This window comes from Rhodnius prolixus, unplaced genomic scaffold (assembly GCF_049639745.1).
Source record: "Rhodnius prolixus isolate KJV_2025 unplaced genomic scaffold, Rpr scaffold_2, whole genome shotgun sequence".
In the NCBI taxonomy this organism is placed as follows: Eukaryota; Metazoa; Arthropoda; class Insecta; order Hemiptera; family Reduviidae; genus Rhodnius; species Rhodnius prolixus.
Window position 1 is genome coordinate 8,272,686 of NW_027411592.1, and position 27,606 is coordinate 8,300,291.

Here is a 27,606-nt window from a genome sequence, read left to right on the forward strand (position 1 = left end):
GGGGAAGTGGTATAATTTGGAAGGCAGCGACGCGAACAGGTGGCCCCTATTCTTAATGAAAGCCGCTCAATCATCTCTCTTATCCAAAAGGAGTGGCACTGGAGGAAAGAGAGTCTCTGGTAGTGTCTGTCTGTTAGCTAGCTGTGTACATGGCAAGAGTGGGAGGCGGCGGCGCGAGCTGGATCCGATTATTGCGTGCAACACCCATCATGTAGAAAAGGAGATCAAGGAGGCAGCGGCGACGGCGGCGGAGGCAGTAACGGAAACAAGTATATAGTCACTGCTGTGGGCTTGGAGACGAGGAGGTATCTTGCCGCTGCTTCTGCTGCCCCCAACCCCCACTAGCTTCTAACAGCTGGCTAGAAAAGGATTAATTTTCTGCAGATCCATCCTTTAGTCCTTTTTCTATTTTTTTATTTTATTTTTTGCTTCCTCCTTCAACCACTTTGGAAACGTCCTGAAAAGAACCGTCTAGAAGTAGAATGGGAATATTGCCCACCCAGTCCGTCGACAGAACTCGTTTAAGTTCGTTATTATAAACCTTAGATTTGCTTTTCCCTCCACCCCCACCCCCACCACCACCCACCCACCCACCCACACACACACACACACACACACACACATACACACTTGAATGCGCTAACTTCATCAAGAGCCAATCATCTTTTAGCTTCAACGAGAGATTCCCCCCACATTTTTTTTCATCTTTTGGCCCTCATTACAGGAAGTTGTCCTACGATCGGACAGCTTTTAGTGGCTTATTATAAATGTAAGTTTCGGTTTAATCACATTTTTGACAGACCATTGCAGTTACCTGGACAGATAGAGGTTTCAATCTGTAGATTAATCGATTGCTGAAAGTGCTAACCCAGTGTGAAGCCACGATAAAAGTTTGTGTCAACCCTCAGTTTGGTGACGCAGTTTCCATTAATAACTGGCCAGAGAGTGGCCTTATCTCCTCCAGTTCTTAATTAACAGATCATCTCAGAGTTTGATTAGAGTTAAGGTTAAAATTAGAAACTTCTTTTCTTATTTTTCTGTCTGATTAGTTGATAATTGTTTGCAGTAGAAATCTAAAAATCGATATAACATTATCTTCTGCGCAGAACTCAGCCAAATTGATTTTATTGGTTTATTTGAACCTGAAGAAGTAAAACAACGACCGTTTAAACGTATTCTTAACTTATTTAAACTATTCATTTTCAATGTTTTTAAATGAATGATTTTAGGTAAAATGCAGATTGCAGCTAGATTTCTGACTGACTCTACTGCAAAAAAAATGCTAATTTATTATTTAAAAATAGGTGAATTTTTTGGTTTTTTTTTGCTTTAAAGCGCGTCAACTTCAGAGGCCATCGGCACCCGTAGCTTTTTTAACAGAGCACTGTCGGCCTCCGGACAGTATTCTCTCGTTACAGACGACACTGATACATCACCAGACAGTGAGCTGTTAGAAGCTCCTAGGAAAAGAAAATCCAAAGGTCGGTAGATGGATTCGAACCCTTGATCTCCGCGTTGGAATCCCCAGTATTCGCTAACCACACAGCTAATCTCTTCCGTGTTACAAATATGAACATTATTAAATTTAGGATTCAAAATTGGCGAGGAATCGGTCCAAATAAAAAACAACAACTCCTCGTCTTTTTGCCTTAGTTTTTGTAAGAGCTCTTAGTTTTTTGTAAATCAACCAACCCGCATAGCCACGGAAGTTTCAATAATTATAAAAAATTTATTGTATTTTTCTTTTTTATATTACAATTACAAACAATTCTCTGAATTGTTTGTAATTGTAATATCCAGGCCTTGAAGAAGACAATATATTTATCGAAACGTTGGCAAAAAGACGAGTTGTTGTTTTTTTCTTATTTGGACCAATTCCTCGCCAATTTTGAATCCTTAATCTAATCTCTTCCTTTTTGGAATATTTAACAGAACTTTCTCTTCTTTTTTCTCCATCCTTTTTATTGCAAAATAAGATATGATATTGCTAAGTCTATTGCTTAGATTAACTAAATTTTTTAAGTATAACAACAAAATAATTGTATTATTTATTTTTTTGTTTTGTTTTGTCTGTTGCAGGTACTAAATGTGTCCTTACTGAGGAATGTTGTCCTTACTGAGGAATGTTGTCCTTACTGAGGAATGTCGCCCTTACTGAGTAATGTCCAGAGGTTATCCCCAGGAATGCGAAGGCGTTAAACGCGCCGAATTGAAACAACCGGCATGTAATGGAAATTGTACGTGATAAATTTCCCTTTTAGTTTTTACTTTTTCTTTTTAATTTTTCTTTTACCGTATAAAATAGTGTTAATAATCATTTTCAAAAATAAATTCAAAATTTTTCAAAATAGAATTGACCAATCAAATTTTGTTTTCTAAACTAGAAAATCAATTTCTTAATCATTGCTTTTTGAACGAATATCCTAAATATTTAATTTCTGAAATGGCAGTGCAGGAATCTATTTTTCGTTTATGGAAAATATTTTTGAAGCGGATAGTTTACCGCCATTTTGTTGTTTTCATTAATCCCATTTCGGTTTATTCATACTCAGTTTTATATTTATTCATTTTTTTTTTAAAAAACCTCTTTATCCTAATTCTGGATCCCTGGATCCCGGAATTAATAATTGTGTCCGGTTATTATAGTGCCTCCAAACGGTGGTTCCGCCGGCTATACCAGTCTTCTACTGGCCGATACAGACAGACAAACGGCTAGATCTGTCCTGGTCACCGAACACACATTGTTGGGTCATAGTGGGTACAGACCAAGACTTGTAGCCCTTCTTGTCCTTTTTCTAGTGCTGCTGTTTACTTCATTATCCGGATTAGTCTTCTATTTTAACTGTGAGTATTCATTTTAAACACTTTTATGTCAAATAATTATAGATATTAATAATAATAATAATAATAATGAAAATGTCATTAACTAGGTATTATTATTGTGCATGTTTAATTCAATTAAGTATTCGGTCCAGAGAAGCTTATAATCATCGCGAGACATTACTTATTACTTCGTTTCGATGATTTTTTGTTAAAACGCTTTTAAAAAGATGATGTAAAAAATAGCAAATTCTACAGCTTTACAATTCGCCAACTCATAGACACATCTAGGCCTATAATTTCACTTTGATGTTTTGTTTGGGCAACACTTCATGAACTTGGATAATATCAGAGATTGAAATGGACACTCTCTATGTGTCGTTACAGAAAGCCGTTTAGGAATCTGTAGCAGAGGGAGGCCAAGTTGATACCTGTAATGACTATGTTGAAATTCATCGTCAGCTGCGTTGGCAAAGCCTAGACTTGGATAAAAGGTTTAAAAAAATCCGTTTGATATGTGAACGAATAAAGTATGAGATGCACTTGGCGTTGATGGTATAATAAGAAGAGCAAGGCCTAGGAAGGATTAAGCATCTGGAGGTGTTGTAGAAGATAAGGTTATCCAAGATGCTTTTGTTGCCATTCTGAAGAAAGAAAAAGAAAAGAAGTGGAACGTCCTTGCAGAGCCAAGATCTAAGGGTCTTGAGCCAGAAAAGATGTGATGATATTGGAATCGAGTTCTCAGGAGTAGATGACGTTCAGAAGTTGATGTTCTATCGGCGACTTAGGAACGCCTCCAGCATACTGGACAAACACAGGTTAAACGATATGTTCTGGTGTTGATGACACTTAGTTCTTAGTCCTGTAGGTGACCATGTCGAGCATTTATCTTCCTGCCTATTATCTAGGGACCTCATTTTATCAACCACTTAATAGCGGGGAACGAGTAGGCTTGTTTTAGAAACTAGCTTGTTAATAGGAGGGAGCAAACCAGATGTCTGGGATCCCGCATAAACCAATCATAAATCGGATAACTACGCATAAGTGCCACGTCTACGAAGTATGAGTACATCTAAAACGTTTAGCTTGGTCCAACCATCTGGGCCAGATATCAACTTCGCCATTTAATCTTGGATATCCCAAGCTACTCATGTGAACCCGCTTCGCAGGTGATGATCTCGCGCAGAATACAGTGAATTAGCCCATAGAGGGCGAATATTTAATAGGAGCTTTTAGTAGGACTTCTCTGCTAATAAAAGCGTTGGCTTACCAAAGCTAACCAAACTTTAAGGGCTACCAGAATTCCAAATTAGGCATCTACATCACTGCTTTGAATGTTATTTTAGGAATGATATTTAATTCATTATAATTATTCTCTCTCGAAGATATTTCATTATTTCTGCTCTTCCCTCCTCTACATCGTCTTCTCCTTCCTATTTCGCCATTTAATATTCTCTTTTTTAGAAAACTAATTAAATAATTTAAATTATTCAAGTATTTAATCTTAGGATAGGAAAAAAGAGGAAAAATAAAGGGCGAATGCGACTACAAAGGGCAAAGGGCAAAGGGCTGGCTACCACTGATTCTAATTAATTTCATTTCTTTTCCTTTATGTCTTCGAATATGTCAGAATGCTTTCTCTTGTTTTCTCCTCAACAAAGAGGAATTGGCAAAATATTAATTTCCATAATGATTTACAAAAATTAAATTCTGCCTTCTACAAACAGATCTGTTTAAATCTGTGGTACACTTGTAGGCAGAATGTTAACAGAAACATAACTGCCATGTCTTCTATCCGGAGCACTCCTCTGAGGTGCTCTCACCATTTCGCTGGAGACACTCCTCTTAAGCACTTTCCTCTCTCGAACCCTTCTTCTAGCCATCTAGGTTGACCAGCAACAAAATTATCAAAGGAATTATCATTAATTTAGTTGTTAAACTATTTAAATTGTAATTGCAAGGAATTTAGAAATTATTTGGGAATGTATTTTGCAAAATGTACATGTACCTGTCCAGTTAATGGGCTAGATGTATGAGAGGCAGTGAGTGATCAGTCTAGTTTGAGTTTCCACTGAGGACTATGTGGATTGGTGCCAGGGATAGGGTAGTATTTCCATGTCCTATATCCTAGTTATGCAGAATGCGGGACATAGTTTAGGAGATCCTTTATTAATGATATTGCTGGCTTGGTCAAATATTCACTGGTCGCACTCTGCTATGTTTGCTTCGATTGTACTATTACTAATTTAATTTTATTGCAATCGATATATTGTTATATATATTTACAGAATTTAATATTTATAGTGTTGTGCTATACCGGGGGGAGTATGTGCGTAAGGGAGTTAATTTCCATTTTGAATTTAATGGGCAACGGTTGTATCGATATTATTTAATTGATTTTACTTTTCACAAGAAAACCACCACACACTGACTAGTTTGGAAAAATCTCACAAAATCAGGACTACGAAAATTTAACTCGATTGCAATACTTCCTTTGTCTAGTATAATAATCATTATACAAAAATTATTTAAAAGGGAAGAGATTAGCTGAGAGTTTAGCGGAAACCAATCCAGTTGCTGTCCCTTTAGAATTTTCTCTAACAGTTTACTGGCCGGTGATGGACAATGAGAGAACACTGTCCGTAGAAAGGCAATGCACTAAAAAAGCTCCAGGCGCCAATAACCAAAGATGTTAACCGCGCCTTAAATACAAAAAAAAAACAAATACATGATCTGAGGTCGCCTCAAAGTTGGTAAAGAACGCTTTTATCCAACCTGTCTAAACTTGTCGCCAAAAAAAATATTCCATTATCTCGGCAAACTTCATTGGTCAATTCTAAAGGCCTACTCACTATCGTGGTTTTCAACTTCTGCCGAACGGAAATTTTTTTCTATTTTTTTTTCCAGTTTCAATGATTTTGCTGGAATTGGCATTCTACGGGTCTTTTAATGTAATATTTCGAGGCATAATTAGTAGTTCCTTAAATTAATTAATTTTCGCATTACTGGAGACTTCTCCAAAGAGATCTGTGTTTACACATCATTGGAGAGAGGTGAAACAATTAAAAAACATATTTAAAAATAATTGGGTAAAAATAATAATATACTAAATAATCATTTTATTAATGAATAATTTTAATAATTACTAAAGGAGAATATATTTTACATAAAACGCTTACATAAATTTGTATTTGAAGGTTGTGTGTGGTTCAGTCTGAAGAGCAACATGACACATAGCTCCTAAAGCTCATTTAGAGGCATTACTATTTCACAGAACTACAATATGAGCAAAGCTCCCAGACATAGATCCGAACTTTGACCATCCTCGGGTAGCCTTTAACTTCTGATCCTCTCTTTAGCAAGTTTTGCCCTTATACTCGTTTTTGCTCTCTAGAATAATTAAACCGTACTTAATAGGGCAAAAGAATTTTACTGAAATTCCAGTCTTTACTCTGTAATTGATAAAATAATTACTTAAAATAAATATTAGGTACGCAAGTACATAATTACAGTCTTTTACATCAAGCCTATCTTTGGATTGGCATTTCATTGGAATGAACGTTTCCCACATATATCACGGTTCGCCTAGAACGATTTTAATTGAAAAGTTCACCAACATGAAAAATTTTACTTTCTCCTTATTATTTGGGTCAAAACTAACCAAAATCCACTGAAAACCAAATCGGTTTACGTTGTGGATTTTGTTTTAAACTTTTCAGGTCAAAAAACGGGAAAAACGTCTTTTTTTTTTGCATTGTTAAGGCTAATGAACGGAAAAACAATACAGTTTTTTGGCAAAACCAATGCAGCATGCATTTTGAAGCTGAGGGAATTTCCGTCAGAAAAATTATTTGGGCTCTTTTAATCCAAAAAGTTTCATTAAATGAATTTGACTTGGAAAATTTCCCTTTTCCCAGTGTATAAATATTGTATTTTGCAGGAGTTTTTCTCATTTTTGAAAAGTCCCATTCCCTTCCACAAAAAAAAAACCATGATTTATTTGTTAAGTAAGCTTTGAAATGCGAGAAACACCTTGTTTTTGCCTTATTTTGCTCAAAAATGTCTTTTTTATTGATTTTGAATGTCGAAATTTCATTTTTATCATTTATAAAATACATCGATCTGTCGGAAATTCCCTCAGCTTCAAAATGCATGCATTGGTTTTTGCAAAAAACTGTATTGTTTTTCCATTTATTAGGCTTAACAATGCAAAAAAAGCCGTTTTTCACCTGAAAAATTAAAAAAAAAAAATCCGCAACGTAAACCGATTTGGTTTTCAGCGGATTTTGGTTAGTTTTGACCCAAATAATAAGGAGAAAGAAAAAATTTTCATGTTGGTGAACTTTTCAATTAAAATCGTTCTAGGCGAACCGTGATATACTTATTAAAGCCAAAAAATAAAGCGTACTTAAAATTCGTACTTTGAATTGTGCAAGTTAAGGGGAAATGGAAATAGTTAGAACACGGCTTTCTCGACCTAAGTAGACCTCTCACCATTTACTTGTAAAGACTCAGGAAAACCTCAGACGAAAGAGATGATCCAAAAACGACTCTGATGGGAAAGAACTCTGGACATGGCTAATACAGAGAGCTTTCTCCTGTTAGTTCTTGCAAGGAGCCACACAATGAGCCTGTGGCAGAAGCTGGATAAACAGGACGCTCGCCCAATTAATCTAATCTAATCCACCCACACGTTGTTTCAAAACATTTTATTTTCTGGAGAATTTTTGTATAGTTCCCAGGGATAACTTTAAACTTCTGGAGACGGCCATTGGTTGTTGCCATGAAATGAGGCCAGATGGTGTAGATTAGAGATCTCTACAACCTTTTTAGTAAAGCCCTAACACTAATATTTTTACTAATCAACCAAGATTTAGTCTAAGTTTCTATCCAATTGTACACACTGATTCAGTGCTAATAACTGCATCTAATAATATATGCAATTAACTGTTGCATGCATATTAACGCCCACTTGATTAACCCTTCACATACATAATTAATATTTCGAGTTCAGTATAAGTTAAATTCTCTCCTGAACTTGAAGGTGAACCAATATGGTCCGAAGTCTTGACGCCATTAAGATTACAGCTGATAAGATTGGAAGAAAATAGCAAAATATGTCCGTCCTTACTTGCCCTGATACTCCTGATGAGAAAATACAAGGTTCCCTGAAGATGTCGCCGGTTCCTATCTAAGTCATATAGCTTAGCAGTCTCGCTCTAAACTTTATTGAATTTAAAATTGCTTTAAACCAAGGGTGACTTAATAATAATAATAAAAAAAACCTATATTTTTTAAAACATACTTCCGCTACCAACACATACAACACTGTTATTAAGATTTATTGAGGAAATCGATATATCGAATTCTGCAGAGGTAGGTAGGCTAGAGGTAAGAGTTGTATTTAGGCCGAGGAGGGTAGTGTGGCGCGGGGTACTTGAAATAATGTTCTTGAATAAATAAATAAAATCGATTCTCAATTCTCCGACCCCGTGTTTGATGGAAAGTGCGAGAGACGACAGCCACTCAGAGCGGATAGCCAACCAGATGGGCGCAGACACGCACACAAACTAGGAAAATATTGATTATTTCCTGTTCCTTTTCCCCCTCCCCCCCAAACTAAAAATCGATTATTTATTAGTTGAAACATTAATATTGAAGGGCTAGGTCTGGCAGTGAAACACTTTGTTTTTGGTGGGAAAAAATTGGAATTAATGTTTCATCGATTATTCCTGTGAAAACGTTTCAAATAATAGTGAAATTTTACGCGGGTTTTCCAGCTATCTAATGATTACTATGTTTAGAATAATCGATATTTATATCGATATAAAAGAATACACTTCAATTAGATTGCAATTCCGACTGTACTTACAAAGAAAGTGGCAAAACTGAGTTATGGTGGCTAAAACTTCGAATCTCTTTTTTTTTAATAAAATGGAAGATTAAATTTGAAACATAAAATTATTCATAAATTTAATGGCTCCCAATATCGGAGCAATTACGCATTTTTAATTCTGCATAGGAAATATTTAAAAAAAATAAGTATTTTCTGTTTAATATTTTTATTTAAACTAAGCGCATAGCCTCAAAATAATATCTTTTATGGAAGAGGCGTGAACAAAGTTTAATCTATGTCGGTGGAATTATTGTGCTCAAAAAAAAGAAGTCGTTCAATAGAGTCTCACTTCCGGTGAAGAGATATCCTTCAAAAAAATTTGGAATTTTCGCAAAACGTTTAATCGTCTTTAATTTGATCGAGCTTATAACTGATATTAAATTGACCCTTTTATAGGAAAGCCTATCTCTTCTGTCTGGTATATTCTAAAAACAGTGATTCTAAACCAACTGTGTTGTCGCGGCACTTTAGCGTGCCGCCAAAGTTTTGAAGTGTGCCGCCAAATTTTAGAAATGCATACAATAAAAATTATAACGCTTTTTTTTTTATTATTACGAGCAGAGTTTAAATTAAAGAAAAATACTTTTTGTATATGATAAAATTATTTTAAACTATTTTTATTTATAAACTATTTTACATAGAGTATTAAGGATAAGTAAAATACTTTAAAACTTATCTTATTGTTAGTGTACCGCCAAATTTTGAAATTGTTAACCAGTTAATTGTTTCGACCTTGTTGGAAAATGTGCGCCCCTAAGTGCGTCATACAAATTAAGCGATGACGAATATATTCGTCAAACCCAGAGTATGTTTTATATGAAATTTGGTTGCGCAATGAAATGACTTTTATATTTTTTTTTCGTTATTTATTTCATGTACATTTATTCATTTATTTATATTAACATAAATAGTTTGAACTAAAATTGCAAAATTAACTTGCCGATGGTCACTACTGAAAACGCATGACGAAATATACTCGTCATAACACAAAATTTCACACTTTTTTCATGACGAATATCTTCGTCATAAACAGTTAACTGGTTAAAAGTGTGCCGCGCCCCAAAAAGAAGCTGGTTGAGAATCACTGCCCTAAAACCTTAACTTTCTAAAAATTAGTTGCTTATGTTATAGATCTGCATCTACGTAATGTTCCAAGTTTAAGGAAATTCACTGAAGCAAATTTCGATATTTAATATAGAAAAAAAGAGGTCAGAAATTCAGCGAAGTATATCGTAAGTTCCGGTGGAGAGACTTTATCCGCTAAGTTACGTCACCTGTGGTGGTACCCGAAGCTTCCTGCGAAATTTAATTTTAAAAAAGATCTATCCGGAAACCCATTTTTTTTTGGACTTCCGGGACCACAATATGTGCATTTTCGGTGCAAACTGAATCATTATCTAACATTTAATACTTTCTTTTACTGCGTGAGTAAAAATGTTATTTAGTTAAAGACACATCTTTGTTCATTACTAAACTGTGGAGGTAGAGGCTCCTACGAAGAGACCCTCTAAGAGCGGCGGAACAAGATTTGCAGAGCTACTTGCAGTCAGACAATCGCGCGGCTACTTAGGTAATCCTTTCCCCTCTGGGGGGAAAAAACCTCTAAAATGACTCTAGGAATAATGAATGAAGATGTGGGTAACGGTGCAGAGGGCAGTGAATTTAACTAAGGGAAGACTGCATAAAACCCTAGATTTGAAGCTGCAATTGTCCTGCGGAATCATTTATAAAGTAGACAACATCGTTAATTCACCAACTTGCCGTTGGAGCTCTCAATCTTCCATTCTTTAGGTCTGTTGATGAAGAGGAAGTAGTGGCACTTCAGGATTGTAGGTAGAACCTTGGAGGTCCTAGAGAGGGAGAGAATGAGTGGGAGGCTGAACCTTCTACTCTCTTATTCCAATTTCTTCTTCTTGAAGAATTAAAGTGGGTTTTCTCCTGGCGGATGGATCTGGAGACTAAACTAAATGGGTTATTTTTAGTTAGCCAGTAGGGACAGGAGTGTTGGAAACGGCGTTCAACGGATTGAAGGAGGAGGATATTGTGGAAGAAGGGATAGATTAAGTCGTAAGGTGGAGTAAAAGGGATTTAGATGTAGGCTAGCGAGCGGCCTGCCATTGTAGACCGCTATTACTTTATTATTAATTCTTGTGTGAGTGTATTTTGGTGTTTGGGTGTGAGATGGCGTGCCGGCAGTGCCAGAGCCTGATCGCACAGACACACTTGAGATATTGCTGGCCACGATAATGATAATGAAATTGAAATCTCTTGTCACACTGGACCTCCTTTCACTTCTCTGGCTCCTCTATTTTTGTTTTGCTTTTTGTTATTAATGAATTAACCATTTGCAAACATCTGTTGTGTTACTTCCTGTTCACGTAATTATATTCACTTCAAGGTTACCATTTGTACATAAAGATATAGAATTGGCTTTAATATTATTCTATAGCTATAGAATGCTTCAATTCAAGAAAGGGTGACTTCACAGCTTCCCTAGATGTTGCTAGAATAAATTTCAGACAATTGTAGGTAGACGTTGTCGTAAATTCAAGTAAAACACTTTGGCGATTCTCTGGAAAACTTGAAAATTTCAGAACCCTCTTGAAAATGTCTGGATTACTGTAACTCAAAGAACAGAATATTTAGGAGCAAAGCATTGTTAGAATTTCAAAATTGTTTTGCATAATACGATTCTATCGCTCCTTTAATTCCCATTTGGAGTCCCATGAGCTTTGGCTACAGAAATGGAGAATTAAAACGAATGAAAACAGATTTAATTACACAAGCTATCCTTCTATCCGTTTACCTAAACCTCACTCCTCTTCCTGCAACAGACTGTGGTAATTACCTAGGGACTCTTCATGGAGAAACGCCTAAACCTGGAATCCACATGCTAGACTTAAACATACGATTCAAACTTCTCGACAAACGATCGAAACTTTCATTTAAACAACAAACGACTTATCTACACCATGGTACTCAAACCTGTCATCGGCTCAGCCTCAAGAATCCAGTTCTTTTTTCAACCAGAAAACACTCCTTCGAGTCACTAATGCTCCTTACTTGGTCTCCCACTTTGCACCGAGATCTCCTTGTTCCCTACGTTTTTCTGAAGCTGCAAGATTCTGCCAAGTTTCACGCCTCAAATTTTTCTCACATCCTAACCTGCTAGAGTATCCCAATTTACAACATTGCCAGGAAATCCTCCAAGAAGATTTAAGCGCCGGTGGCCTCAGGATCTTATTTAATTGCCTGTGCTTAATAGTGATACGCCCTTGTTTGTGAGTTTCACCATTGGGTGAATTCTACCCTATGTTATTAATTTATTATTTACATTTGTTTCGAATTGTATCAGCTTTACTTGTTTCAGAAATATTCTGCAGTTGAGAAAGTAAATAAAGTTGAAAAAAAGGATTTCTTTCTGAGAGTTGATTAGTTAGATAAGTAAACACAGGATAATACTTAGTGCTGCTTGAAAATTCTATCCTTAAGAAAGGACTGAAAATAAAAAATTTACAAAAAAAAAGAAGAAGAAAAATTAGCGTGAGAAAATTAATTAGGGAAATTCAGTGCACGAGTCCTGTTTGAGAAAATGGTAAAGGTTCGGCGGTGTTTTCCAGTGTGAAGTGGCCTGGAGGAGTGTGTGCCTGGAGTGTGTGCCGGAGTGAAGAGGTTATGACGACAGAGGGCCACAATCAAGACTCGGTCACATACAACAACCAGGATCATCCCAGTTGGACAGACACAATCCTCGCTAATGACCTGGTGCACAAGGACGTCATCACACTGTAGCCCTACCGGGGGAGTAAGATGCTCCCAAGTTCCCTTACTAACAAACTAACTACACCAAACAACCCTGTTAACGGTACCACTCTGACTTTAGAGGTCGCCGCTCTAAATACTAAATAAAACTTTTCCACATATTCCTTCTTCAGTTCCTCTGTTTTAAATACTATTATTTCCGGCAATTTGATTAAGAAGAATCGCAATAAAAACCAATCGTTTGCATTGCGATATATTAATACTTCATTTTACAATATAAGTACTTTCTTATACTTACCTACTTGATTTTTAACAAGGACGGAGTGTCATTGCGGAGTAAGTTACCATTTTACGAGCTGAACAAATGAAAATGTGCTCAGATTCGCTAATGATGGATAATATCTTCAATTTTATCCGGTTGTAGAACGCATTTTTTTTTTGGTCTCCTAAACAGGGAACAGACTTTCTTTCACCCTCAGAAATAGATAAATCGATTTCGTGTAGAGATATCGATTTCGCTTTTACTTCCATCTGGCACAAAACTTGTTGACTGAGTGAGGGAAGTGACGTAGTGTGTATGCGTCATATTCAAAATGTTAGCGAATCGTAAACATTCAATAGAATTGATTAGAATCACATGATCATCAATATTTTATTTTACAACAATTTTTTCCTAGTGCAAATCAAATATGTGAATTTGATTCCATGTTTTCCGTTTAAATTCCAGCGCCCCCTGCGTATAAATTACAACTCGCAGAATTGTACCATTAAACAAGTATTAGTTTCCATTAGATTTACAAAAAATTTTTACAATTCATTAACATTTTGAATAACCTCAAAATAAACACCTTGTAACCTCCCTCACTGCATCAGTAAGTGACCGAAACATAAGTGAAGTCGAAATCTCGAACCCCCACAAACTGATTGACTGATGGATGAGTGTCTCGAAAACCCCGCCAATCATTTTCAAAATCCCTCAACCTCGAATTATCTCATTTTTTTTGGGGGGGGGAATGATCTTTAAAATAGATACTTAATAATTTGATTTAAAAAGATTCTGCAGGGAAATTAGTTTTATAGCAGTTCGTAGAGAAGATTGGTGTAGACATCTCTCTAAATTGTCATTTTGATGAGGTGTACGTAGGTGTACTTTATTATTAATTCTTGTGTGAGTGTATTTTGGTGTTTGGGTGTGAGATGGCGTGCCGGCAGTGCCAGAGCCTGATCGCACAGATACACTTGAGATATTGCTGGCCACGATAATTGATAATTAAATTGAAATCTCTTGTCACACTGGACCTCCTTTCACTTCTCTGGCTCCTCTATTTTTGTTTTGCTTTTTGTTATTAATGAATTAACCATTTGCAAACATCTGTTGTGTGACTTCCTGTTCACGTAATTATATTCACTTCAAGGTTACCACTTGTACATAAAGATATAGAATTGGCTTTAATATTATTCTATTGCTATAGAATGCTTCAATGTTCAGTTTTTTTTTTTAAGTTAAAGACTTTAAGAAAATGTGTAATTTTTGAAACTTGAGGTTATAAGCGGAAGTTCAGAATTTTAGATACTTCCGGCGTCCATCTCTTGATCCTCATCGGCACTGTTTCCTCAAATTTCCCATCCTCAATTTGACCTTAGCCATATATTCCTATTACTGGCCATGTAGTTATTAACTAGTTTCTAGATTTTTTTTGTCTAGTACCTCAACACTCTTCTTGCCTTACTCATGGACTTTTCCGAAGGATAATACTTTGAAATGTTAAATTGTTTTCCAACTAGAGAAAGAATTGATTTCCCTTTAGAAAACAACCATAAATCGTTTTTAAAAACTACAAGTAGTTATTTAGGTTACTTGATTATCGTCTAAAATTGTGAATCGACAAAATTACATTCTTTCTTTTTTTAAGGATAAATTTTCCACGTCATGGATGGCCATTTCCTGTCCCAGTAGCCAACAATTGATTCACATAAATTGCAGTAGTGTCGCAGAGACGAGATTAGCGCCACGCTGGTGCTGCCATCTATTCTGAAAGACATTATTGCTGCTACTAGCCAACACTATTACAAAACACAACATGGCTTAGTAGTGTAGTGCAGACAGACAATAAAGTTAACGTTAATGGTAACTATTTTAGATTCCCGTTAGGTCTTATTTACTACATAATTACTTAGGTCTAAACTGGGCCGCTGCGCTTCCTTATAGTCTTTCCGGCTACGGAAACTAATCTTTGGTGGCCCGAGAATAGTCTCTTAAGAATGGTGAATACAGAGAATGTAGAAGGGAACGCAGTTTACACGAAAATATCGGCCAAAAAATACCATCAATACAAATCTAAAAATTTTCAAAATTGGTACCAAGAACTAAATAGATTGATAACCTTCCTGGAAACCGATGAATTTTAGCGCCATGTTACCGTCAAATTAACTAATCCGTCCACACGGGTTTTTTTTCCTGCTATTGGCTATTAATTTAATTGCATTTTAATACCCATGGTAAATAATGAAAGCTCTAATATCTGCTTTAATTGGTTGATTTTTAAATTAATTTTATCATTAGCGTAATTAAAACAAAGGAAATTCAAATTTGTTTCAATGAATTACCCCCTCCCTATAAGAGGAAAAACAAAAGTGAAATATTTAATTATAAAATTTTCTTTATCACTTCCTGTTTTTGGGTGGAAAAATTGAAATCCACTTCGGTTATATGCCCTGCCCCGCCCACAGGTCGGTTGGCAAGGAGTTCAATTCAATGTGGATCTTTGAATTGTCATATTGCAATTATCGCGCCGATAGTTTTTCATCTTGGGTTTAACGAGGAATCATCGAATCAGACCGATGTTTTTCCTGTGCTGGGCTCTAGCTGTAGTTCGCGCGACATCTTCCGCTTTCATAAAGCTATCGATATGGCATTTCCAGTTTTTTTCCTATTTTTGGCATTGGCTTCCGCCATATAGCCAGCATCGTCTAGGTGCTTATCACTAGAATATCACTCACTCTCCATTCTTACTTATAAATACATTCGCTTCACTCGTTCATCCCTCTACTATATACAACTATTTACATAAACTACAACTAATGGATGGATCAGTACTTTATATTCCTGCCATCCTTATAGCTTAACCGAAATTAAAATCACGTAATCCTTCTCTAATCATTTTCTTGCATTCATTCTAACCGGCTACAACTTTTAAATACATTCATATTTCATTGCTAGCTCTGCTACAGGATTTAAGCACATAGATGTTGGTGGAGAATATTACGTCTTCGTAGCGAAATGGTGCATCTAAATAGGGAGGAGTGGGTGATGGTCTAGTGGTCATGAGCGTGGTTTTGTAAGTGGGAGATCCCCAGTTCGAATCCCGAGGGTGCAGTAATTCACAATACTTCATAACACTTTTTTTAAATAAAATGTAGTCATACGTGGGATTCGAACTGGGGATCTCCCACTTACAAAGCCACGCACTTGATCACTAGACCAACACCCTGGCAAGATATTCTTACTCTAATCATAGGTCAAGAAGACTTGCGTACGGGGTACATTAAAATGATGTGATCATTACTTTTATTTGATGATAAAACAAATTTATTCAGATTCTTCCATAACCATTACCTTCTCTACATTCTTTAAAATCTTCAATTGTTATTACTTTTGTTCTTTGTGTCAAAAATAACATTTTTAGCAGCCAGAAGACCTCCCAGAACGTGTATTTTTGGTGGAAAAGTAATATTGAAAACCGTTCACGAATAGATAAAATTGTAACTTTGATCTTAAATATCTCAACTAATATTAGAAATATCGAAACGGGGTTACCGTCATCTTTCACAGTTTTTTATGTAGTTTTCATAATCATTGTCAAAACTAGTGGTCCTTATGAAACCCCAATTAGGTTTTTGGCCGTAACTCCGCCAAAAATAAAGATACAGCATCGGGGGTGAAAAATTTGAAAACTAGACATTCGTTTCCTTTCTACTACATAACGTGGACATATCATTATTTGATATGTTTGAAATCCTCCTCCTCATTGCAATCTACGCAAGAGGAGAGAGGACCTTTTGGTTGATCCTGTGTAGATACGATCCGCTTCCAGAGTTGGCTGATCTCATCTTAAACCCAATTTCGCATCCCCGCACCTTAAACATATCGAATAAAATGATCCCTAATTGGAAAATAACATCGATTATACGAAAATAGTTTAAGAGAAATTAAATTATATTCATTAAGCTATTTCTGCGACATTTTACATTTATCATTTTCCTGATAGAAAACAATTATTATTAAAAAGATTATTCCTTCTTTTAGTAAACATTGTAATTGAGCAGATTCACCGGAAATGCCGATTTTTTGGGAACTTTTTTAATTGTTGAGCATAAATCAAAATAAGAAAAAATTTGCGGAAATTTCAAATTCCTAATTATGTTGAGGGGGATGTAAGGGGACACGATAATTCGGATTGGGATAGAATCAGATTGCCGGAAATGCAACTTAAGTATATACACAACATTTTTACACTTACTCCAACGTTTTTTCTTAATATTTGCTATAACTATAAGAAGTGCAGTTTCAACTATGAGACTGATCAAAATGGTGCTCATTGGAACTTTTATGGATTCAATTTTGTGGCGGCCCCTCCCCTTACAAAAACAATTCAAATTCAAATTTGGTTTTGGGAAAAGGAGATCTGATAAAGAATTGTAGAATTTATATGCAACAAATATTACTTTTATTCACAAGAGAGTAAACCGCTAGTTACCACTTGCAAGATTTCATTAAAGAGACAATTGTTATTCTACTGGATTGAATGAATAAACCAGCACTCTTAATCTCTGTATTGTAGGAAAGTTTTTTAATCATAAAAGATTAAAAGTAAACAATATTAGTTACCACCTTTAGTTAGGCAAATTTTAGGGTTGGTTTTAGAAGTTCATTAAACTGTGTTAATTATAATTAAATTGACTTAACGTAAAAAAATTTAAATGCATTTTTTTTTAGAAATGTCACCTTTTCACTTTTCATTTGAGAATTTTCCCCTAATTCTTAACAACCATTTTCTAAGATGGGCCCTTATATTCTCTCTAACTAGGAGCTTCTTACAGCTCACTGCCCGGTGTTAGGCAGGGTTGTCTATAACGAGAGAGAAATCCCCAGAGAGGTCGACTCTCTGCACCAGGCGCCAAAGACCTCTGTCTTGAATCTAAAATAACAATACGTAGTATTAACATTTACAGAAATTAAAGTTATATTAAAACGGAAGCGTAAATTTTTTTTTTCTTAACCATTTGTTAGATAAACATGAGCAGAATCAAAAAAAGTAACATGGCTGCTGTCAAAATCGTTAACTATTCATGTTCTAACAGGCACACGTCTCTTTGTCATGCTCTTGAACGGTTTGCTTGTGTTTGTTCTTAAGAAACTCTTGTGTTCGCTCGTCATGACGACATTTGCCCTTCTACATGTGACCCACTCTTAGACAGCAGGCTTATTCTGTCTTCATTTTATTGGCTAGGAGCTCCTTTCCTCCTGTGATTGCGCCATTCTTCGTCTTCGTTCATCCAGCTACCTTGTCACAATCTCATTCTTGGCCAGTCTTGCCTTCTCTATCTATATGGGAGTTCCCGAAGAAGCGAGCATATTCTCGAGCTTCATTCCGCCTATCGAGCTACGAGGATCAGCCAATTCAGTCTCTGCCAGGACGTGACGGCTCTTTCAAAAAGAAAAAGATGTCCAGTTCACTGTTAGTCCTTTCTCCAATGACTGGACTGTAGTTGCTGCGGAGAATTCATCTTTCACCGGCAGAAAAGTCACACTGTTCGTCCCCACCTTAGTTACAGTCCGGGACTTCACACTTTAACCCCTTAAGCATAAATCCGGATACCTCAAAAACATTATGTATTTCCATTATCGAAAATTGGGTACATATAACATTAAGCGCTATGACGTAAATGGTCAATTAATTCGCTAAAACCCTTTGCTATATTTATAAGTTGACAGGAAATACTAACTGTTATCGTATCACTAATACGACAGGTTATTTGATGGCTACATACTCGTTGTAATCGATATATTTTAATCTAATTATAGAAGTAAATTTCCACCTATATTTGCAAATACATTATGAATAAAGTATTCGCTAATAAATAGTGAATATAATTTATGCGAATCTGACGTTTGGTCATTTCAAAATTTCAAATAAACACAGAGTATTATCACTTTGACATTGGGTATTATTTTATTCGAATTCAGAATTTATATTAAAATTATTTTGTTACAAATTTGCTGTGATGTTTTGAAAGGTAGAATAAAATTAAAATTAAAATTAGTAATTAGTAATCATTTAATTAAAATTTAGAAGAGCAAAGTTTTTACTTTGTTCAGCTTAACTCAAAATCAGATAAAAATGTCGCTCCAAGTTCAGATTTGGACATCCGGTTTAGGAGACGTCATCGAACCAGACAAAAAGCTTTTTTTGGGCTGAAATCAATCGGAGAAAGCACTTTTTTGATTTAATTTTACACTTCCTTCCGATTTTCTGTAAAAAAAAAAAAAAAAAAAAACAAACGGCTCCTATGATTTTCTGTTGTAGCGCGACGTTTATTTGTAATACTTTCCCGGGGAAAATTGAATAACGGCACTTTTGGGTTTTCCTCTAAAGTGCCGTTTCAGTCTGATGTACGACCTCCTAAAGAAGAAGATAAGACCACCGAACAGTAGCATTACAAAGAGGCTTGTTCGCGTTTTCTATAATTTTTCCATTGGCAATTGCCAAAGTTATTCAATTGGAAAGTGTACAGAATTATCGATCAGTTCGGATCTTTGCAGACTTTTTCTGCGAGATTAGAGGTTGTGATTCTGTGATGACATCTTTCATCTGCCACAGTAATATTTTTATTTAGGTGAATATATATTTTTTTTTTTTTATGTTGATTTCGACTATTTTTTATGGAGATTCACGAAACTTTTGTGTACATTGTTTTTGTATCTGTCTACAAACGGAAAATCGGCAACATTGCTTTTTGATATTTGGTTCAGTTCTGCATCCAGGTGCCCTACACTAAATACCAATTTACTAAAGAGCTTTTTTTTCTCTTGTAGGGTTTTTGAATCAGTTTTAGAAATGGTTCAAATATAAGTTGTAGTTCACCTTAACAATCTGGGTACTTAGTTCAAGGGAAATCTTTTGCAACTGTTTTCCAGAGAATCTCTAAAAAAGTGAAAATTTTGATGACTAGGGTCTCCTTAGTAGGGGCCTAATTTAAATATAAATTTTGCCTTCTCTGAAAGGTTTGGTATTGTCGAGGTGGAAAAACCTTTACTGTTCTTCAGGAGGCCTCTTCTTAACACGTTTTCCTCTTCTGTGTTGGAGATAAAAATGACAGTTTTCACCTGAATGATCAAACTTTCAATTTACCTCATTTTATACACGGAAAACTCACATATTGTTTTCCAAAAGTTGTAATTGGTCATTTTTTGTTTTACTTTAACAAGAACTTAGTGCTTATTCTTTCTCCAGTAGAGTGAGTGGAAATCGTGCATATTTAGATTTCACTGGTAACGCCGTTTACAGGTACCTGTAAGTGCCCAAAACTTGTTGAAATGATTGGCTTAGTGGTTGTAGATTGTATGTATGTATATGTATGGAAGAAGGAACGCAGGCAATCAAAAATGCCCATTGTTCCCCGCCCACCCCTCATCTTTTAAGAGATACCGGGATTTAAAAACAAATCCGGCTAAAAGTTGCCAGATGCTAATATAATAAACTAATAAAGTAGTAACTGGACACTAGCGAGCATGGCGACTCAATCGCCCAGTGCACTGAATAAACCTAGAAAGTTCATTAAGATTACCAGATACTACAATCTCCGGTAGGGAGACATTTGACCTTCCGAAGATGAGAAATCTAGTTTTAGAATAAACGGGGCACACCTCTACAAAGTGCCGCACAGTCTCATTGGACTCACCACAACCACGGCTTAGTGGTAGGTCTACTTGGATTTCAATGCGGCGATTGCCAATTGGAATCCAAATTGCGGGCACTTAGATTTTCTCTTCCAGCTTCTATTTTGTACAGTTCACCGTCCTATAATCATTGGACTCATTGATTTTGACGGATTGATTGGTTTTTGCTCTAAATATAAAGCTCTGGGTTCTAATGACCTCAGATGTTGACGTTCCTTAGATTAAAAGACAAAAAATGTATTATATATATATATAACAAAAATGGGTGAGATAAAAGTTCTGTGAGTAAATATACACACATTAAATGTATATATATATTTAAATGTATTGAGGTTAGAAGAGGGAGATTGGCGGTAAGGGTTGCAATATATTTGCGGTTGTGGTCCTGTACTTTTAAGAAGTGCCTTAAAGAAGATCGCTGGCAGGAAGTGGGCTGAACGCCAAATGGCTGCTTAATGCAGATCTGGCGCCCTCCCATGGGATAAATTCAATCCCAACAATGACCTTCCCCTATATATATATATATATATATACACTGCCCTTCTCGCCGGGGATACTTGGCTTCCCATCCTAATGTTCTCATCCTAACTGCCTGCAGGTCTCTCCTACTTCTCCTTACGCCGCCATAAACATATCATAAATCGGCTGTTCACAAACACACGCAATCCACCGGAAGCATACAGTTGTTAATTCTCTCTCATCGATTTAAATAGTTTCCGACAGTTTTATTACCTCTTCACTAAATGTGGCCGTTACCTCTGGCCAAGCAAGAATCTACTACCTAAGACGATCCTCAGTCCGGGCACCATCTAGACAATATTTCTTTGGACATTACTATCAGCGCTGTTCCATTTTCAGTCTGGCTGAAGTTTTTAACTTCTATTTCAACTTTAAACGTATTTTTACTACAAATAATGATTTTTTTTGTATTGTTCTTTTATTTTTTCTCTCAGTTCTGATTAGAGTGATACTGAAAATACACGTTTTCAAAAGCGGAAATTCCAAAAATTGGTACAACTGCCAATATGTTTGAAAGAAATCAGGCAACAGGCGGTGTCAATTTACTGAATCAAGTTTTCGGATTTTCTTTATATTTTTCAAGGAATTTCCTCGAAATACTTTCCTTGAAAATTCTTAAGGTTACTTTTCAGAGAGTACTGGAGGTAGTTGTTTTCTTTAGAGGGCCATTTTAATGCAATGCAACGTCTTAGCATGGCGTATCAACATCTGAGGTTATTGGCGCCCGGAGCTTTTCCCAGTGCACTGCTTCTGGACAATGTTCTCTCGTTACAAGCAACACCAGACACAGCTGTAAGTAGCTCCTAGGAAGAGAAAGTCTGAAGACCAACAGCTGCATTCCAAACCGGGAACAGCGCGTGGGAATGCGCTAACCACTTATCTAATCTCCTCCCTTACTGTAAGAATAAAATTTTTAATCAAATTCATGGAAGAAAATCAGATAACTTTCCCAATAGCTTCGTAAGGTTTTTTTTTTTAAATTTTTGTCGGAAATTGCTTTAACGTTTACCATTAAACTGTACCATCTCATTGCCATCTTTATGTGTATTTAAAGGCTTGGATTTTTCACTTCTTGTGCAGCTCAAGGATAGGACGTTCGATTGAGAAGCAACAGGTTGTCATATACTTAGGTTGATATAGTACTGCCGTTTCTGTTTACAATGTATTACATGTTCCGTATCAGCGGAGATAGGGGCAGAATGTCTTTATGCTTGTTAATAGTCTTTAGGGCTGTGTATTCCCGGAACATTTAAAATAATTGTTGCATAACTGCAATAGTAAGATTTCCCAATTTAAAGTGGGAAATTTTTTAGGAACCATCTTGCAGAAAAATCATTCAAAATAAAATCACACTTTCGGTTGGTCAATTTTCTTCAATCTTGAAGTTTCCATCTTTATGCTAGTGGTATATTTTAGAGTTTAAACAAGGATTTCAAAACAAATAAAGATTTTCATAAAGGAACTAATTAAAGGAAAATAGATGAGCCGACTTTATGGAAATTGGAACAACAAAAAATATTTTTTAAAATCAATTTTCAGTTACATATATTTAGATAGAGAGAAATATTAAAGTCAATCTACAGTGCTACTTGAACAAATATTTTGTAGATGAAAATGGCCAGCATAAGGGTCTGTGACATCTAATAAATTCTAAAAAATGTGAAGGAAAAGTTAATGCAGCAAAATTACTTAAATTATATCAACTAAGCATGAATGAAATGTTGGGTACTCGCTGATTTGTGTACCTTTTGGCGTTTAATCAACCCTTATACTTAACATTTTAAACTGTAAGTTTTTGTTAATCAGTGTGTAGCAAGCTGTTACCAGAATTTATTTTTGATGTTTTTGGTTCCTATTTATGTTAATATAAATAAATGAATAAATGTTCCTAAAAATAAATAACGGAAAAAAACATACTCTGGGTTTGACGAATTTATTCGTCATCGCTTAATTTGTAAGACGCACGTAGGGGCGCACATTTTCCATCAAGGTCGAAGAAACAGTTAACTGGTTAGAAGAGCTGGGCGGCACCTCGGATGATCGTAAGTCTCGTTATGATTTGGCTACTTAAACTTAGGAAACTCTTGTTGGTTTCGTCAGTATTAGGCTGGAAAGCAAACGCGCACAATTAAGTCAATGAGAAAAAGGATTCACAGTTTTTCAACAAAGAGATATTTGACAAGATTGTCAGTACTGTATCATCTAATTTAGGTTTTTCTACATGCTGAAACATGCCGTGTTACTGATGGAGCACGTATTCACAAATTTTTGAATGATAAAAAAAAAAGACTGACTTACTGTTTCATTGAATCCAGTCCAGAGTAGTTTTTTCTTTTAGTGAAAGTTTCAAGCCCTGATGAACCAAACTGATGCTAAAAGAAGGAAAAAAAAGTAGCATGTTTCTTTCATTAGAAAGATGGAATACTGGTTCTCTCCCTTCTCACAAAAACTAAATTAACGAATAAAAGCAGAAAAAAGGACAAACTCGTACAAAGAGGAATAAAAAAAGTAAAAGCAGTTGGCCCAAAGAATAAGTTGTGGGTGGAAGAAGGGGGAATTGAAGATTATGGCCGAAGAGATCGCAGTCGCACTTGTGTCTTTTAGATTTAGAAGGCGATGTAGTTGTACTAGGGTTATTTTAGCCTTCTGGGGTTACTTTACCCTCGCTGTGCTTAAAAAAAGAAGAAAAAAAAAAACTTATCCGTCTAGTAAAGCTTGCTGTTAGTAAGCTTGACTACGACTTATAAGAGCTTTAAAAGTTCAATAAGTGGCAATACTTGCCGCTAGTACCACTTCCTGCTTCCAATCTCCAATCTAACAGGGGAAGGGGGCACCACTAAAACGAAGATAATAAAACTTTTCTTCAGAGCCTCGCTGCCCTCACCAGTCCCAGGCTTCTGGGGGCGCCACAGAGGGGACCCCACTAAACCAAAGTTTGTTAAAAAAAAAAAAACCTTCCACCATGTCACCGCCTGACTGGCTTCCGGTTTTTTTTTCATCCTTAGATTTCCTTCCATTCTCTGTCTCTTTCCGTTATCCTTTTAAATACAAATCCGTAAAAATTGGCTTTTCTCTCTTTTTTGTCACCCCTTCCTTCCGGACCAGTGTCACATATCAAGCGGCTCAATTATTGGGGAGAACAAGGAGATCCCCCCAGCTTCGTCCCTTTCCTGTATCTCCGCTAGTTATCTACCAAATAAAGACAAAGACAAAGAGTAATGTACGATATACTATCTTTTAATGAAATCATCCTCTTTACCCTATTTTTCGTTTTTAATCTTTTTATCTCATTTTTAAGATGATAAAAAATTAAATATTTTTTTCACCATCTGGCAATAATGATGAGATATTAATCATTTTTTTACTTTCTCTTATTTTTTTTAATTAATTTTAATTAATTAATCTTCAATTTTCAAGTCGTTATTCTTTGTTGAAAAGGAAGCTGGAATGAAGGACTTCCTTTTATGTTTTAAATTTAATTTTATTCTGTTTCTATTTCCTGTTCGGATCTCTAATCTGCTTTTTTATTTTCTGTTTGTAACGACGCAGCACTATAATCTTTATCTCCTCTTGTGGCTCCGGACAACTACTTCTTCTACCGGATTTCAGACAAGTCCTAAATCTTACATCTGTTCACCATGTGGGGTTCGATCGATTGGTCGACAAAGAAATGAGCCATCCATGGAACTATCCAGAGAAGGCATATTTCTATTCTGATCCGGGACTAATCACCCTCTTCATTATTTTAGGAATATGCGATCCGTTTTATCCTCGACCGAAAGTATTCGGAATCTAAAGGAGGTAGCTCTATGGATAGCCAGGATATCCTTCTGATCCTAGGATGAGGGAAATATCCAATACTCACAACATACCCATATACATACCTGTATACCTTCTTCTTCTTCTAACTGGCGCTACAACTCATGCAGAGTCTTGGCCTTCTCAAGACGTGCCCGCCAGGCGTCTCTTTGCTGCGCAGCCGCCCTCCAGTTTCGGAATCCTAACATAGATGCAGCATCCTTTGCCACACTATCCTACCAGCGCAGCTTTGGTCTGCCTACCCTCCTGGATCCTTGTATGTTTCCTTCCAGCACTTTCTTAGGAATCTCATCTTCACTCATCCTAGCTAGCTAGTGTCCTGCCCATCGCAGTCTACCAAGCTTTATCACTTTTACTATATCAGGATCCGTGAAGAGAGTGTACAATTCCTGATTTTTCCTACTTCTCCAATTCGGTCCATCGCGTGTAGGACCATAGATTCTACGGAGCACCTTCCATTCAAAAAGTGAAAGGGCCCGTTCACCTGCCTTGGTCATCGCCCACGCTTCGGAACCATAACTCAGCACTGGTCGGCTGAGGGTTTTGTAGAGAAGAGCTTTTGTGTCCCGAGAAATGAGGCTACTTTTTACATGCCTTATTAGGCCAAAGTAACATTTGTTAGCGGCCATGATCCTCTTTTTTATTTCTGAACCAACTTGGTTCTCACTGTTCACCAGTGACCCAAGATAAGTAAACTCATCAACCTTCTCAAATTTATAATGTGCGATGCTCAGGTGCTGCACTTGGGCCCTGTATACCTAGAGAGATATATATATACCTAGAAAGTGACACGAACCGATGGCGTATGGTAACCGCACGAGTATGACACTTCCGCCCCAGATTCTGTAATTAGCTTTCTAATTTCCCGCTGCAGTTTCAACTTACTTCCGTGATTAGTTGCATATTACAACAATTTCACTGTTTCATATAAGATATTTTTAAATTTTTTTGGCCCATTCTTAGAGCAGCTGACAGATTTGTATCTGCCTTTAATTGATTATTAATACAGGTTGGTAATCCTGATTACTTAAATTAATCCTTCTCTAATTGAAATATACTTTTTCTTTAGATTAATAATTTCTTCTCTTTTTTATTTTAATCTACGCCAATTAAGAATAATCTTGCTGCCCTTCATTTATTTTAATAATATTTTATATTTCTGTTTCTGTTGCAGATGTGGCGTACAAGCCGCGAGAAAATCTTATACAAGGTGAGTGCTCTATTTCTAAATTTCCAACTGTTTGTTTTTCCTAATGGTTTCCAGAGAGCAAAAAAACAAAACTAAATTAACAGTTTGTTAGTTTGAAATACAATATTCAATGGGAACTTTGTTAGTAGTTTCTGTTATCAGAAACTTTTTAATTACGAAGCACATAAATAAGCAAATAAGTTCTGACTTTGACACTAAACTCGTACTAAATGGATTTTTTTTTTGTCTAAATCGATTTCTCTTTCTATTCCAGCTTCTAGAGTTTGGTGAGGAAATAGATTAATAGTTTAAATGATGATTTGCAGATAGATAATCTGTATTTGATGCAACATATAATCATTATTGGTGTTCATAGCATTCTATTAAAGTTCAGATATTTTTTTGCAAATAATTAAAGAAATTAAACACGTCTCACTTTAATGAGCTAGTGATTGATACAATAAGTTTTCAAAGTCGATATTGATAGGAATAGTTACGGTGGTTTTAGAATTGGAAGAACGTTGTTACCAGAAACTGGGATCTCTGATGGGAATGTTGAGAAAGAGTGAATCTGAATGCAGTCTTGGCGGGAACTTCAGTAGAGGTTTGAGGCGGGTATGCACTTATCGAAGTGCATCAGCCATGCTCTCGGTTGCACCACGAGCTGTGAAATGCATTAGCTATTTCCTGAAGAACTCAGCTGCTGAGATCGCTCTCAGTCTTCTAAGTTCTCCTCGGTCTTCCACTCGGTCACTGCCTCTACATCTCAGCCACTTTGTTCCACCTGTTTCTTGATGTTCTGATGTCAAGGTTGACTCATTCAGCCGGTACTCCTCTACATTGCTTTCTGCGCACATTCTTATATAAGGAAAGCTCTTCTTATAACATTCTTTACACTAACGCGTGTCTACTTTTCCCGTCTGTCCTTCATAGATACTTGATCTCCTTTGTTTGGAGACTCTCAGGCTTTTTCGTCCCCGAAATCAGAGGAAAACAGACATTATGAGGAGGAAGTGCTACTAGAAATCATCTTTACTCAGCAATTTTATAGCGAAATTTCACGCTCATGAGACTAACTTTTCTATTTGCAATCGAGCGGTTGCGCTATCTTTGGAACTTTTGTGGCCAAAGGAGATAGTAGCGCAAAAAGGAACTGGTAGGGAAAGTCTTCAACCTCTTTAGTAGTAGGGGAGGTTTCGTCTACTAGACTCAAAAAGAGGAAGGCATAATAAGTCTCTTGTGGCTGCGGTGCCGTGGGGCGTAGGTTCCGTCCCGTTTTTCTATTTCTGTTGCTATTTTCTAATTATTCTATTTAAAGTACATGCGCAGACTGAGCTTTATTGGATTTAATAAAAGACATTGGTTTGTTTTTTCGTGGTACCACGTTCTTGAAGAAACGATTGGCTTGCAGCAAAATCGTTTAGCTTGGTGTTAACTCGCGTTGAGCGTAGAATTATTCTCTCCTACTAAAGTTTCGAACTCTCCGTCTGTACTTATTAGTAAAAATAAAGTAAAGTAATCGCCTATTTTTTCAGGCGGGACTTAACTTCCAACTACCATTTACTAGGTGTCGTGTACGGAGGCTAATAGCAAACGTACTTTACTATTTCTCATTTAACCATTAAATAAAATTCAAGGCCA

General features: G+C 36.2%; 1 protein-coding gene across 5 annotated transcripts in view; it reads left to right on the forward strand.

Annotated features, from left to right (window-relative positions):
• Positions 1-27,606, forward strand: part of LOC141448883 (agrin-like) — a 397,223-nt gene that overhangs the window by 62,290 nt on the left and 307,327 nt on the right. For 3 of the 5 annotated variants that reach the window (XM_074117695.1, XM_074117696.1, XM_074117699.1), the window contains exon 2: positions 25,951-25,986. In XM_074117695.1, the coding sequence (XP_073973796.1) occupies positions 25,951-25,986 (36 nt within the window). Of the gene's footprint in view, positions 1-2,079; positions 2,238-2,646; positions 2,845-25,950; positions 25,987-27,606 lie in introns of all 5 variants that reach the window. The other 2 variants (XM_074117698.1, XM_074117697.1) reach the window with 1 other exon arrangement.